Source organism: Pongo abelii, chromosome 10 (genome assembly GCF_028885655.2).
Source record: "Pongo abelii isolate AG06213 chromosome 10, NHGRI_mPonAbe1-v2.0_pri, whole genome shotgun sequence".
In the NCBI taxonomy this organism is placed as follows: domain Eukaryota; kingdom Metazoa; phylum Chordata; class Mammalia; order Primates; family Hominidae; genus Pongo; species Pongo abelii.
In genome coordinates this window covers 64,204,372-64,220,030 of record NC_071995.2, presented here as the reverse complement: position 1 = coordinate 64,220,030, position 15,659 = coordinate 64,204,372, and the positions used below count along the sequence as shown (strand labels likewise).

The window sequence follows — 15,659 nt, the reverse complement described above, 5'->3', positions numbered from 1 at the left end:
TTAGTAGAGATGGGGTTTCAGCATGTTGGCCAGGCTGGTCTCAAACTCCTGACCTCAAGTGATCTGCCTACCTCAGCCTCCCAAAGTGCTAGGATTATAGGTGTGAGTCACCTCACCTGGCCTGAACCCAGATTTCTGGTGGTCTTCCCACATCCGCATCCTCATCCTGCCTCCTACCTGCTGAAGACATGAGCACCATTTCACTTTGCTTTAGACAAAAGATGTTATTCACACTTTGGGCACCAGGCTGCTGAATAATGACTTTCCGACTTTCATTTTAAAAACTATTTTAAAACCATAAAAATGACAGATTATCAAGCTTCTTTACTGATAAAATTAATTACAGAGAATGATTGCACTGATAAGGATTTCATTTAGTAACTTGAGACTGTCTTTTGGAACTTTTTCCAATTAGTTGGCTTGAGACAGTAAGGTCTGACGCCAAGTTATTTTTGCCTAATAAATTTTATGTTATTGTTAGACTAGAACATTTCTTTAAATACAATCTAAAGAACATAAAGAAGTAAAAAATAAGCCATTGAAAAATAAGCTATAGGTTCTCCAACCAAACAAAACACTGTTGATATTTTGGTATGTTTTACATTTAATATTTTTTTAATGCATGAATTTGTAGTTATACAAAGTTATAATTATATACTATATGCTACTTTAATTTGGTCTTTTCCACTTAATCTCACTTTATATACATTGTTCCATGCTATTTCATACTATTAAAAACGTAACTTAATAATATCAAAGGGTTAGGATAAAGTCTTTTGTGACTCATCACTCTGAAGCCCAAATACAGAAAAGAAAATAAAGGTAACAGCATCTTCCATTGTTCACTCCTCCAATAAAAACAGAGCCCTGAATTACTCAGGGAAAAGGCCACTGTTTAACACAGATTTTGAGATGTCCTTTTCTGAGCCAATTATTGGAGCCGTACAATAAAACTGCATCCCTCCTAGAAGCTATCTTCCCTTACATAGATTTAGAAAATTAATAAGACAAAGGCAAAAGAGGCAGGGATTTAGACAGCTCAGTCTTAAAAGCACTGAGCTACACACAGAGGGACCAAGACTCAGGGAGGCCCAGGTTTAGAGCACAGTGGAAGATTCATTTAAAAGAGATTCAGGAGGGTAATCTAGGTCAGCCAATCACATCTGGCTGAGGCTGCTGGGGACTGACTGTCATTACCATCTGACAGGTGTTCAGTGGCCCAAATGAACTGAGTTAGTTTCATTCCAGCTTCTAGAGAACAGGTGTGCATATCACCAACACGAGAGGGAAATCTACTGTTATAGTTGGCACTAATTAACATCTTCGCTGGCAGGCTCAGCAGAAAGGCCAAAAGTTCAATGGCTGTGGAAGGGACTGATTTGCTTTGGAACAGGCAGGGACACACTGATGAGCCCTTGTGAAACCACAGTTCTCAAACAAATGCCCACAGCCATGGATCTCCATACCCTGACACATGCCTGGGTGGGCACATTCTATGGATGGGTTACACTGAAATCCTTGAACTCTTTGGAACACTCAGAAAGGCAACAATTGTCAGCAGCCCCACCACCAAGTAAAATATAAAATACATTGCTAGATGCATTTCAAGCCCTGTCTCTTCCATAATATTCTTGTTTCTGATCAGATCTCTCTGGGTACTCTGTATCTTTGTTACCTGTTGGGCATTCTGTCTAGCAGTGTTGCTTAAATGATTTTTATAGTTCTGCACATCCAGACAAGTTCCTGGGATAGTGACCTGGAAGAACTGGCCTCCTCTTAAGTTGTGAGACCACCTAAGAGACTCTAGAACCTTTCGGTTTCCACCTACATCCTAGACAAGCTGCAGAATTTCACTAGAGCCCAGCTTGTCAAACCTAGTTCCTCAGCCTAGTCAGAATCCAAAGCTGCATTCCATCCCCTGCTCACCACAGTCCTCATTCTTCTCTAGTCTCACCTTACCTTATTCTCCAACCTTGTCCTTTCTTTTCCAACCAACTGATTTTTCTTGCTTTTACTATATATGTGGCAATTCTTTACTCTGTTCCTTTGAACTAATTATTGCCTCCACCAGGAATATTCTCTCTGCTTCTTTCAACCAATCCACTGCAATGACCCACTTTTTCCAAGACTTGGCTTGGAACTCTCTAACGAGACGAAGCCTTCTCAGACCAACCACTCAGTGGGCATAGTTACCATTGCACTACACATTTTGTGTTTGTGTTATCTTTCTGATCATCAGGTTGAACCTTCAAGGACAAGACTATTATCATCACTGTCTCTCCCACTGTGGTCTAACACAATGCTCTGCACACAACAGATGTTCTATAAATATTTGTGAAGTAAGATGAGTGGGATTCTCATGATATTTAATAAACACTTTTTTTTTTTTTTAATTAGAGAATGGGGTTTCACCATGTTGGCCAGGCTGGTCTCAAACTCCCGGCCTCACGTAATTGGCCCACTTTGGCCTCCCAAAGTGCTGGGATTATGGATGTGAGCCACCACACCTGGCCAGTAAACATAATAACAGAGAAGTAATTTTTCTTAAACTAGAGCTTAGTCAGTGGGTCCACTTTTCAAACACTATAAATTGACGATAGTGGTAAGAGTGTTAAGTAAAAAGACTGATTGGCCACCACACTACTTGGCCTCTGTCACTGTGCCACTCCCACCACTTCTCAACCAGTCAGGACAGGAATTACCACTGAAGATGTGTGTGCTCTTTGCCAAGGACCTTATGCCATTTAACCCTAGGAGATAGAAGCTATTATTCTACTACTAGCATTTTGCAGAGAGGAAGATTGAGGCTTAGAGACATTAAGCAATTTGCTCAGAATTCGCATTTTAAGTGGAAGGTCTCTCTGATTTAAACATTAGGGGACACTGAGCTAAGAGAAAAGGATGGGAGGAGGGTGGGGAGCAAAGCATGTGAAAAAGAAAAATCTTCGAGTCACATTTTTCAGAACTCCCTCCTGTCAAATCTTCCTTCATAACTGTGGTGGCTGCCACGGTGCAATCTCCCACCATGACTCCACGCCGCCCCCCGACCCCTTCCTTCCCCACCCTGTCCTTCCCCACCCTACTTGGCTCCCTCCTTGGGTTCCAGGGAGGCTCTGGTTCCCCAACAGTAAGAGTTGGCTAAAGATGGCTCACAGCTGAGCCACAGTCTGGGAACTGTCTTGGTGGAAGGGAGCTGCCTCACCCAGCCACATGACCACAAGAGGGCTGGTCAGATGCAGGGGTGCAAAGCTCAGAGTGCCCTTCTTGCCTCTGGGATTTCTTTGAAACACCACCCCAGGTTCAGTGCTTCCCCATGGCATGGGCTGAGGCCTCTATGACAATAATATCCCAACTCAACCTCTCCAACTGCCCAATCCTGCCTTTTTCCTTTCCTCGCTTCATTTGCTGTCCTTGAGAGCCCTCCCTTAAAAACCTCCTGCAGGTAAATCTGTGCTTCTGAGCCCACTTCCTGGACCAACCTGAAGACACGAACCAACAGTGAGAAAGTGGAAATGAGGGCCCAAAGCCTGTGCTCTCACCAAATACCAGCAGAGAGACACTGTTAGGCACATCCAAATCACCTTGCCCAGTTTCAGCTGTGAAAAAGAATGGAACGGGCCATGGGCAGAGCTTGCCTCTGCCTCCCTCCCTGCCCTGATGCTCCCTTTGCTTCAGTTAGTGACCCTCTGTCCCCGTCGCCCATCATGAGCCAAAACCCCAACACCTTCTCTTTTCTTTCTTCTTCAAACTCTGCATTCAGGAAAGGATTTGATGAACTCAGCCACACAAAAGGAAACTTAATAAAATTAATCTATTACCGCTTGGGGATTTAAAATAAGCTAATACTTATTTTAAGTTTAGACCAAAGGACGAATATGTTTAGCAACATTCCAGATATTTTATTTACTCAGTAAAACATATATTTGAGCACTTAATGTGCTCAGTGTTGGTTGCAAGCTGAGTGGAGGAGGGATTGTTTTAGGTTGTGGGTGGCCACCTCAGCCCTTTGAAAGCAATTTCAACGGATAACTCCACTGACTGAAGACCCTCACGGTCCCTCTATATTCAGGTCCCATGAGTGTGCATTAATTTTATGCTGATTCTACAAAGCCATTAGCAGTTGCTGGATTGCCACACTGCAACAGGCACAGACGTCTATGGGTAGGTCACCCTGCCCCTCTAGAAGTAAGTAAAACCTAGAGTCTTTTCCTATGGAGTTCATTTCATCAGAAAAACAAGTAAGCAATCAGCTCTTTTTCTGCCCAAGTCAAAAGTATACTACAAGTTTTTTTTTTTTTTAATTTTTTTTTTCTTTTATTATTATTATTATTATTATCATTATTATACTTTAGGTTTTATGGTACATGTGCGCAATGTGCAGGTAAGTTACATATGTATACATGTGCCATGCTGGTGCGCTGCACCCACCAACTTGTCATCTAGCATTAGGTATATCTCCCAATGCTATCCCTCCCCCCTCCCCCCACCCCACAACAGTCCCCGAAGTGTGATGTTCCCCTTCCTGTGTCCATGTGTTCTCATTGTTCAATTCCCACCTATGAGTGAGAATATGCGGTGTTTGGTTTTTTGTTCTTGCGATAGTTTACTGAGAATGATGATTTCCAGTTTCATCCATGTCCCTACAAAGGACGTGAACTCATCATTTTTTATGGCTGCATAGTATTCCATGGTGTATATGTGCCACATAGGAAAGATCCAAAATTGACACCCTAACATCACAATTAAAAGAACTAGAAAAGCAAGAGCAAACACATTCAAAAGCTAGCAGAAGGCAAGAAATAACTAAAATCAGAGCAGAACTGAAGGAAATAGAGACACAAAAAACCCTTCAAAAAATAAATGAATCCAGGAGCTGGTTTTTTGAAAGGATCAACAAAATTGATAGACCGCTAGCAAGATTAATAAAGAAAAAAAGAGAGAAGAATCAAATAGATGCAATAAAAAATGATAAAGGGGATATCACCACCGATCCCACAGAAATGCAAACTACCATCAGAGAATATTACAAACACCTCTATGCAAATAAACTAGAAAATCTAGAAGAAATGGATAAATTCCTCAACACATACACCCTCCCAAGACTAAACCAGGAAGAAGTTGAATCTCTGAATAGACCAATAACGGGAGCTGAAATTGTGGCAATAATCAATAGCTTACCAACCAAAAAAAGTCCAGGACCAGATGGGTTCACAGCCGAATTCTACCAGAGGTACAAGGAGGAGCTGGTACCATTCCTTCTGAAACTATTCCAATCAATAGAAAAAGAGGGAATCCTCCCTAACTCATTTTATGAGGCCAGCATACTACAAGTTTTTTTCAAGATACTGGGAAATGGTTCAGAAGCAGCAGCAGCCTTTTAAATTCAGTCTTCCTTGATATTCAGCAAAGGTATATTCATGTACTTTTGGACAGGTTGAAGATAAAGGGCAAATAGAAAAAAATTCACCGGCAGGGAGTATCTACTCTGGGTGAATGATTCTTTATGTCTAGAAGAAGAAATGTGGCAGATGTTGCTTCTAATTTTCTCACGTCTCAAAAATGAACATTGGGGTTGCTGCTCAGCTTGTCATAGGTTAATATATAAAGTTATGAGACAGCAGGCTCAGTAGGATTAGCGAGACACTGGAGACTCAAGGACAAACAATTTTTATTGCTATTTACTACTGCCAGCTTGCTAGGAATCCCCATTTAAGTTGCTTAATTTTTCTTTAAACTTCAGTTTTAAAAATAGTAGATAAATACAGGTTCATTTCACAAAGTGCCATTAATAATTACTAAAATACAGATGCTTCTCAACTTATGAGGTTACATCCTGACAAGCCCATGGTAAGTCAAAAATGCATTTAATATACCTAAGCTACCAAACATCCCAGCTTAGCCCAGCCTATGTTAAATGTGCTCAGGACAATTATATTAGCCTACAGTTGGGTAAAATCATCTAGTGCTAAGGCTATTTTATAATAAAGTGTTGACTACCTCATGCAATTCATTGAATACTGTACTGAAAGTGAAAAACAGAATGATTGTATGGCGATACTCAAAGTATGATTTCTACATAATATGTATCACTTTTGTGCCATTGTAAAGTAAAAAAAATCATTTTGTTGAATCATCATAAATTGGGACCATCTGTACACAGAATTGTCTATCCTACATTGTTCATTAATAATTACCAAAGATAATGTAAACTCTCTTTTTGGCAACATACATATAGCTTTTTAAATTTGGTAGACACATTTTCATTAATAGAAATATAGGATTTTTAAATACCTAGATAAGAGTTCTTAACACACACACATACATACCAGGAGAACTACAGCAGAGAATAGTGTGAAGTATGACTCATGTGTGAGGATAAAAGAAGCTTTCAGGTATAACCAAAAGCTCTGGAATCATTTACCTTGATATACTGCCACAGATGACCGAGCATGGTTGAACGTTGTGCAGGTAGTGAATGGCTTTGGATATTCCTATTAATATACTGATTCGAATGTGCCAAGGGAGTGGGGCCGTGTCACCCTAAAACGACAACAGCAATTGGTTTGGTTGCACTTTCTGAGTAAAAACTACCTAAGTATTCATTATGCAGACATACACCAGAATAGAAGAAGATAGCAAGGTGGGGTGAGGTGGGTGAATCAACGTTTTGGTTTTCCAAAACCTATTTTTAATTCCAGATGGGTTTCCTTCTGCTACTGATGACAGTTATAGGCCTCTTTTATAGACAATGAAAATACTCAATACTTCTCAATATTAGCTTAATCAAAACATAGCTAGTAAGGTAACACTGCTTAAAAGTTCATTAAATAAGATTTTTAAGTTACTTGTGGTACAACAGTATGAGTAATTGAGACAATCTGCTTTTATTCTCATCCTAACTGAAACTTAACCTATTTGGAATCAATTTTTAAACTTAACCTCCAAAGACATCTAACAAGGAATCATGGCATTTATTCAACCTCCTTCTCTCTCTCCCTCTGTCTCTCTCTCTTTTTTTTTTTTTTTGAGACAAGGTCTCACTCTGTGTCACCCAAGCTGGAGTACAGTGGCACAATCATAGCTCACTACAGCCTCCATGTCCCTGGGCTCAAGCAACTCTCCTGCCTCCGCCTCTCAAGTAGCTGGGACAGGCATGTGCCACCATGACCAGCAATTTATTTATTTATTTATTTATTTATTTATTTATTTATTTATTTAAGACAGAGTCTCGCTCTGTCACCCAGGCTGGAGTGCAATGGTGCAATCTCGGCTCACTGCAACCTCCACCTCCAAGGTTCAAGTGATTCTCCTGCCTCAGCCTCCTGAGTAGCTGGGCTTACAGGTGCCTGGCTAATTTTTGTATTTTTAGTAGAGATGCGGTTTCACCATGTTGTTCAGGCTGGTCCTGAACTCCTGACCTTGTGATTCGCCCAACTCGCCCTCCCAAAGTGCTGGGATTACAGGCGTGAGCCACTGCACCCAGCCTACTTATTTTTTTAGTAGAGGCGAGATCTGGCTATGTCGTCCAGGCTGCCTCTTTCTCTTTAGAGTCTGTGTCACTGTTACGGCGCTCCTTTGTATTGAAGGATACTTTAATAAAGTTATACAAATTAAAATTATTTAAGGAATAAGAGTAGTTGATACCAACTCACTGGAGGTACAGAATCAAATATAATATAACATGGTTGCCAAAAGATTTGCTGGGTTCTTACCATATAATGAGTAAGAACCCAACATGGTTGCCAAATGTTGCACAAAACACCTTAACTCAGGTATTTGCTCAGCCTTCTAAAAGTAAGAAATTAATCCAAGAAGTACTGCTTCCTTGGGAAACCCATCCTTGGCTTTCCCCTCATGCAAACACATCTTGCCTCCCAGCTCTCCCAGACGGTTTCAGCAGCTCTCCCAGGGATTCAGGGGGTCAGAGGATCAGACAGAATAATAGATAGAACTTACTACACACTGCAATCTGTCAAAAAGTGTTCCATTTCTCATGTATGGATAAACCAGACAGAACTTCTCAGTCTCTGTAAAATATGCAGCCAACTCTAGTATGTTTGGGTGACGGAACCTTGAAACAAAAGATGTTTTAAAGCCATCAAATTGCTTATTCAGACAGGAAATGAACAACACTCTGGTGTGGGGTTAGTAAGGTGGGATGGGGAATAGGCCTAAATCGGAATATAAATTCAGCCAGACACATTGGGTACAGACACAGATTTGCTTTCCAAATTGGTCTAAAGAGTTCTAACGGCCAGGTGCAGTGGCTCAAACCTGTAATCCCAGCAATTTGGGAGGCAGAGGCTAGTGGATCACAGAGGTCAGGAGTTTGAGACCAGCCTGGCCAACATGGTGAAACCCCGTTTCTACTAAAAATACAAAAATTAGCCGGGCATGGTGGTGAGCACCTGGTTATCCCAGCTACTCGGGAGGCTGAGGCAGGAGAATTGCTTGAACCGGAAGGCAGAGGTTGCAGTGAGCCAAGATCACGCCACTGCCCTCCAGCCTGGGCAACAAGAGCGAGACTCCACCTCAGAAAAAAAAAAAAAATTCTAACAAATACTAGTTACTGCTTTTGGTTGACTGTAATCATGTAAATATAAATAAAACATCCAAATATAAGGCGGAAAATTTCAAAAAATAAAGATTTTTAAAGATTTGTAATGTTGGAAACTTTACAAAAGATAGACAACACTATTCAATATTAACTTATTTTTATCAATATGAAAGACAACATGACTTATTAAGTAAAAACAGTGCAACTAAAATTGTTAGTTTGATTTATTTAAGCATATAAGTTTAAGTCACCAAAACATAAGAATAAAGACCATTTTCATTCATCCACTTATTGAGCACTACTATGTCAGGTACTGTGCTAGATACCAGCTACACAGCTGAAAAGAGATGTCAGTGTCTTCACAAAGCTTGCATTATTGTCTAAATCCATATGACTAGTAATGTTTGATGTTGAGAAGATACCATTGATTTTAAATCATGGATTTCTATGTCAGTGTAGTATGCATTTCTCAGGCTTTTTTTTCCTAATAATTATTTATTAGCTTATTAACAAAAACTCTATTCCTCGATTGTGTGTGCCATCACTATGAGCCCAGGTAACAACTATGAAACATAAAATGTGAAATTCACACATACTGTGAACTCAGTTTAATGCAAAAATTACTTATGGGACATCTACTATGTTCTGGGCAGGCTTGGGGATATTAAAATAAATCTGTAAAAAAGATTCTATTTATAAAAGCCCTATTATTCATTTCTGCAGTAGCAAAATTTTCCTATAAACACACACATTCCTACATATATTGTGTGTATGTGGTGGGGGAGGGGGATTCTGATTCCTTTTCTTCCTCTTCAAGGAAGGAAGCATGTGTGTGTGTGTGTGTGTGACATATACACACACACAGAAGTTTTTATTTTTAAATATATCAAAGTCTTCTGTGATACAAGATCCCTACACCTATTATGATTCCAACTATATGAAATGAAAAGCAATGGATTGAAAGGAAATTGAGGTAGTATATTTAACAGTCCGTGTATACCTGGTTGGTTCTCCTGCAACTTAAAATAATTCAGAGAGACGAATCTTTTGGAATGCAGTAGATAGTGGACATCAGATAGACAGAGCAACGGCCTGATGCTCTACTCTCTTGCTCAGAGAAGAGAAAAGAACATGTGCTTATTTTTAAGTATTACTGATCAAACAAAAAAACGGATACTTAAGAGGTTACCAAGGTATGGAACATGGAGATACCTTGGAGAAAGTTTGCTGGTTTTGTACCTATGGACCCATGCCACCCAACCTTTTGCTACAAATTTTAAATCAGTAGGGTTTTAGATTATATACATCAGAAGGTTATCAGATCTGATACCTTCTAAAATCACTTCAGCAAACGTTCTGAGTGCCTTGTTCAGACAAAATGATGCAGACCCCATTGTGTGGTAAACAGACTTGAACAACTAACTGGGATTGAATCTCTGGTCTTTTTAACAGCTGTGTTAACTTGGGCAAGTTATTTAATCGCTCTGAGCCTGTTCCTTTAACTGTAATCAGTAATTAAAACATCTATTTCCAAGGTTCTTATGAAAATGAAATAAAAGGTTAAGCCAAAAGCCAGGTCCTCAAAAATTATTAGCTTTTTCCCCTTCCCTTGAGAAAGGAGGGAAAAAAGGAATCAGAAGCTACATTCTATGGAGTTTACAATTCTGTTTAAGGTAATTCCCTTAATATTAAACTAAAGAAACCTCATCCTTCAGGTCTCAGCTTAGATATTATTTCTATCAAGAAACCTATTCTGCTGCTTATCCCCCCAAGTTATCATTCCCTCCTCTGTGCTCTGTATTTCCTCATCTTATCACTTAGTTAGATCATTGACATTGTCTGTTTACTTAGGGACTTCTCTCCCAATCCCATTTCTGACAGTACATTCTAAGGGGAGAAAGCTGCATCTGCCTTAGTCACATCTGAGAAGATGATTTAGGAAATAACTTGGATCTTATAGAAAAGGTAAGATCTACCTCAGTTTCCTCATCTGCAAAATGGGGATAACAGGAGAATTTATCTCATTGGATGGTCATGAGGATTAATGAATTAACACATGCAAAGCACTTGAAACAGGGCCTAACACAAAATAAATATTAGCAAAATAAAAATGGTACCCCAGGAATAGTCAACATTATAAAATTGTAAATCTCTCCAGATTAATCTATAAAGTTATTAAAATTCCATTAAAAATGCCAATAGAATTTTTGAAACCTCGACAAGCTGTTGCTGTAGTTCACAGAAAACACCTTACCAGACAAACAAATGGATCAGACAAATAAATGTAAAAAATGAAACCATGAAAGTACTGGAAAAAAATGGGAGAATTATTTTATTAGATTGGTGCAAAAATTATTGCGGTTTTTGCCCAGCTACTAGGGAGACTGAGGCAGAAGAATGGCATGAACCCAGGAGGAAGAGCTTGCAGTGAGCTGTGATGACGTCACTGCACTCCAGCCTAGGTGACAGAGCAAGATTCGTCTCAAAAAAAAAATAAAAATAAAAAAAGTAATGTTTACTTTTAATGGCGAAAACCATGATAACTTTTTTTTTTTCTTTGAGACGGAGTCTCGCTCTGTTGCCCAGGCTGGAGTGCAGTGGCGCGAACTCGGCTCACTGCAAGCTCTGCCTCCTGGGTTCACGCCATTCTCCTGCCTCAGCCTCCCGAGTAGCTGGGACTACAGGCGCCCGTTACCACGCTCGGCTAATGTTTTGTATTTTTAGTAGAGACGGGGTTTCACCGTGTTAGCCAGGATGGTCTCGATCTCCTGACCTCGTAATCCGCCTGCCTCAGCCTCCCAAAGTGCTGGGATTACAGGCGTGAGCCACTGCGCCTGGCCTCAAACCGTGATAACTTTTAATGGCAAAAACTATAACATAAAATCTGGAATCCGCAAAAGAAAACATTGATAAACTGAACTGACAGGCCTCTGAGCCCGAGCTAAGCCATTGCATCCCCTGTGACCTGCACGTATACATCCAGATGGCCCGAAGTAACTGAAGAATCACAAAAGAAGTGATATTTAAATGGCCTGTTCCTGCCTTAACTGATGACATTCCACCACAAAAGAAGTGAAAATGGCCGGTCCTTGCCTTAACTGATGACATTACCTTGTGAAATTCCTTCTCCTGGCTCATCCTGGCTCAAAAAGCTCCCCCACTGAGCACCTTGTGACCCCCACTCCTGCCCCCCAGAGAACAACCCCCCTTTGACTGTAATTTTCCTTTACCTACCCAAATCCTATAAAACGGCTCCACCCCATCTCCCTTCGCTGACTCTCTTTTCAGACTCAGCCCACCTGCACCCAGGTGATTAAAAAGCTTTATTGCTCACACAAAGCCTGTTTGGTGGTCTCTTCACATGGACGCAAGTAAAATTACCTATATTAAAACCATTTCTACATGTCAAAACTATAATAAACAAAGATCAAATGACAGTACGGTAAAAAATTATTTGCATCTCATAACATAAAAATAGGCTGATTTTCTAATAGGAATTATAAAATATTCCTTCGAACCATTAAGAAAAAGACCAACAGCCTAATTTTTAAAATTAGGTAAGGAATATTATAAGCTACTTCATAGAAAATAAAATATATCTCTTACATATATAAAAGGATTATTAATATCACTCAGAAATATTGATACTATGAGACTTGTTTTTTTGAGAGGCCTCCAATAAATAAAATGTAAATGAAAGAGGAGACATTACAACCGATACCACAGAAACACAAAGGATCATAAGAGACTATTATGAACTATCGTATGCCAACAATCTGGAAAACTTAAAAGAAATAGATGGATTCCTAGAAACATACAATCCACCAAGACTGAATCATGAAGAAATAGAAAACCTAAACAGACCAATAACAACTAAGGAGATTGATTAAATAATCAAAAACCTCCCAACGAAGAAAAGTCCAGGACCATAGAGATTCTGGGTAAATTCTAACAAGCATTTAAAGATGAATTAATACTAATCCTTGTCAAACTCTTTTAAAAAATTAAAGAGGAGGGAACACTGTCAAACTTATTTTAGTAGGCCAGCATTACCCTCATATCAAAGCCAGATAAGAACACAATGAGAAAACGTTATATGCCAATATCCATGATGGCCATAGATACAAAAATCCTCAACAAATTTAGCAAGTTAAATTCAACAGAACATTTTTTGTTTGTTTGTTTGTTTGTTTGTTTTTGGAGATCAAGTCTTGCTCTGTTGCCCAGGCTGGAGTGTGGTGGCATGATCTCAGCTCACTGCAACCTCCGCCTCCTGGGTTCAAGCGATTCTTGTGCCTCAGCCTCCTGAGTAGCTGGGATTGCAAGCGTGTGCCATTACACCTGGCTAATTTTTATATTTTTAGTACAGATGGGGTTTCATCATGTTGGCCAGGCTGGTCTTGAACTCCTGACCTCAGGTGACCCACCTTCCTGGTCTCCCAAAGTGCTGGGATTACAGGCATATGCCGTTGTGCCCAGTCTTCAACAGAACATTAATAGGATGAAATACCAGAGTCAAACAGGACTTAGTCCTGAGAAGCAAGGATGGTTCAACATGTGCAAATCTATAAATGATACACCATATTAACAGACTGAAAAATAAAAATCACAAAACCATCTCAACAAATGCAAAAGCATTTGATAAAATTCAACATCCTTTCATGATAAAAACTCTCAACAAATTAGGTATAGAAGGAATGTATCTCAACGTAATAAATGCCATATATGACAAACCCACAGCTAACATCATACCTTAACAGTGAAAAGCTGAATGCTTTTCCTTTAAGTTCAGGAAAAAGATAAGGGTGCCCACCCTTTCCATTTCTATTCAAGATAGAGCTGGACGTCCTAGCCAGAGCAATTAGTCAATAAAAAAGAAATAAAAGCACCCTAATTGGAAAGGTGGAAGTTAAAGGTGGCTCTGTCTACAGATGACATGATGAAAACCCAAAAGACTCCACCAAAAAAACTGTTAGAACTAATAAATTCAGAAAAGTTGCATAATATAAAATCAACATATAAAAATCAACTATGTGTCTATATGCTAACAATGAACAATCTGAAAAGGAAACTAAGGAAATGATCCTATTTACAACAGCATTAAAAAGAATAAAACACTTAGGAATAAATTTAACCAAGGAGGTGAAAATTTTGTGCATTAACAACTATAAGACACTGATGAAAGAAACTGAAGAAGACACAAATAAATGGAAAGATGCATTACATACATGAATTGAAAGAATTAATATTGTTAAAATGTCCATACTACTCAAAGTGAGCTACACATTCAACACATTTCTATCAAAATTCCAATGACGTTTTTCACAAGAATAGAAGAAAAATGCTAAAATTTATATAGAACCATGAAAGACCCAAAACAGTAAGTGAGTTTAAGAAAGAAGAACAAAGCCAGAGGCATTCACTTCCTGATTTCAAACTATATTACAGAGCTATAGTAATAAAAACAGTATGGCACTGGCATAAAAACAGACTCATTGACCAATGGAATAGAATTTAAAAAAAAATAACAGAAATAAAGCTACATATATATCATCAACTAATCTTTGAAAAGGGCGCCAAGAATATACAACAGAAGAAGAAAAGTATCTTCAATAAATGGTGTTGGGAAAACTGAATACCCACATACAAAATAATAAAATTGGACCTTTGTCTTACACCATATACAAAAATTAACTCAAAATGGATTAAATACTTAAATGTAAGATCTGAAACCATACAAATCTGGAAGAAAACATAGGGAAAAATTTACCTTGACATTGGTCTTGGCAATGATATTTTGGCTATGACACCAAAAGCATAGGTGACAAAAGCAAAAATAAACAAATGGAACTATATCAAACTAAAAAGCTTCTGCACAACAAAGGAAACAATCAACAAAATGAAAAGGAAACCTATGGAATGGGAGAAAATATTTGCAAACCATATATCTAATAAGGTGTTAAGATACAAAATAGTGAGGAACTCATAAAACTCAATAGCAAAAAAGCAAATAACCTGATAAAAATGGGCAAATGACCCAAAGAGATAGTTGTTCAAAGAAGACATACCAATGACTAAGAGGTATATGAAAAGATGCTTAACATCACTAATCATCAGAAAAATGCAAATCAAAACCACAATGAGATATCACCTCACACTTGTTAGGATGGCTATTATCAAAAAGACAAGTGATACAAGAGTTGCTGAGGGTATGGAGAAAAAGAAGTCCTTGTATGCTGTTGGTTGGAATATAAAGTGGTACAGCCATAATGGAGGTTCCTTAAAAAACTGAAAATACAACTACCATAAGATTCAACCATCTCACTTCTGGGTATGTATTAGTCCATTTTCATGCTGCTGATAAAGACATACCGGAGACTGGGCAATTTACGAAAGAAAGAGGTTTAATGGGCTTACAGTTCCATGTGGCTGGGGATGCCCCACAATCATGGTGGAAGGTAAAAAGCACATCTCACATGGCGGCAGACAAAAGAACAGAGCATGTGCAGAGAAACTCCCCTTTTTAAAACCATCAGATCTTGTGAGACTTATTCACTATCACAAGAACAGTATGGGAGAAACAGCCCCCATGATTCAAAAATCTCCTACCAGGTCCCTCTCACAACACATGGGAATTATGCGAATATATTCACGATGAGATTTGGGTGGGGACACAGAACCAAACCATATCAGGGTATGTATGTAAAAGAAATAAAATTAGTATCTCAAAGAGATATCTGCACTCTCATGTTTAATGCAGCATTATTCACAGTAACCAAGACATATACACAACTTGAATGTCCATTGACAGAGGAATGGATAAAGAATAAAGAAAGTGTGATACACACACACACACACACATACACACACACAAAATGGAATATTATTCAGCCATAAGAAGAAGAAAATCCTGCCATTTCCAACAACGCGGATGAACCTGGAAGACGTTATGCTAAGTGAAATAAGCCAGACACAGAAGACAAATACTGCATGATCTCACTTATACGTGGAAGCTAAAAAAGTCAAACGTAGAGAAGCAGAGAGTAGAAAAATAGTTACCAAGGACTGGGGGTTGGGAAAAATAGACAGATGTTGGTCAAAG

The 15,659-nt window shown here is 38.9% G+C and overlaps 1 protein-coding gene across 13 annotated transcripts in view; it reads right to left on the bottom strand.

Annotated features, from left to right (window-relative positions):
• IRAK3 (interleukin 1 receptor associated kinase 3) overlaps positions 1 to 15,659 on the bottom strand; it is a 118,733-nt gene that overhangs the window by 17,257 nt on the left and 85,817 nt on the right. For 12 of the 13 annotated variants that reach the window (XM_054527362.2, XM_054527368.2, XM_054527363.2 and 9 more), the window contains 2 exons: positions 7,957 to 8,071; positions 6,422 to 6,540 (listed from right to left, as the gene is read on the bottom strand). The exons of the other annotated variant lie outside the window; for it this stretch is intronic. In XM_054527362.2, the coding sequence (XP_054383337.1) occupies positions 6,422 to 6,540; positions 7,957 to 8,071 (234 nt within the window). The remainder of the gene's footprint in view (positions 1 to 6,421; positions 6,541 to 7,956; positions 8,072 to 15,659) is intronic. 13 annotated transcript variants of the gene reach the window in all.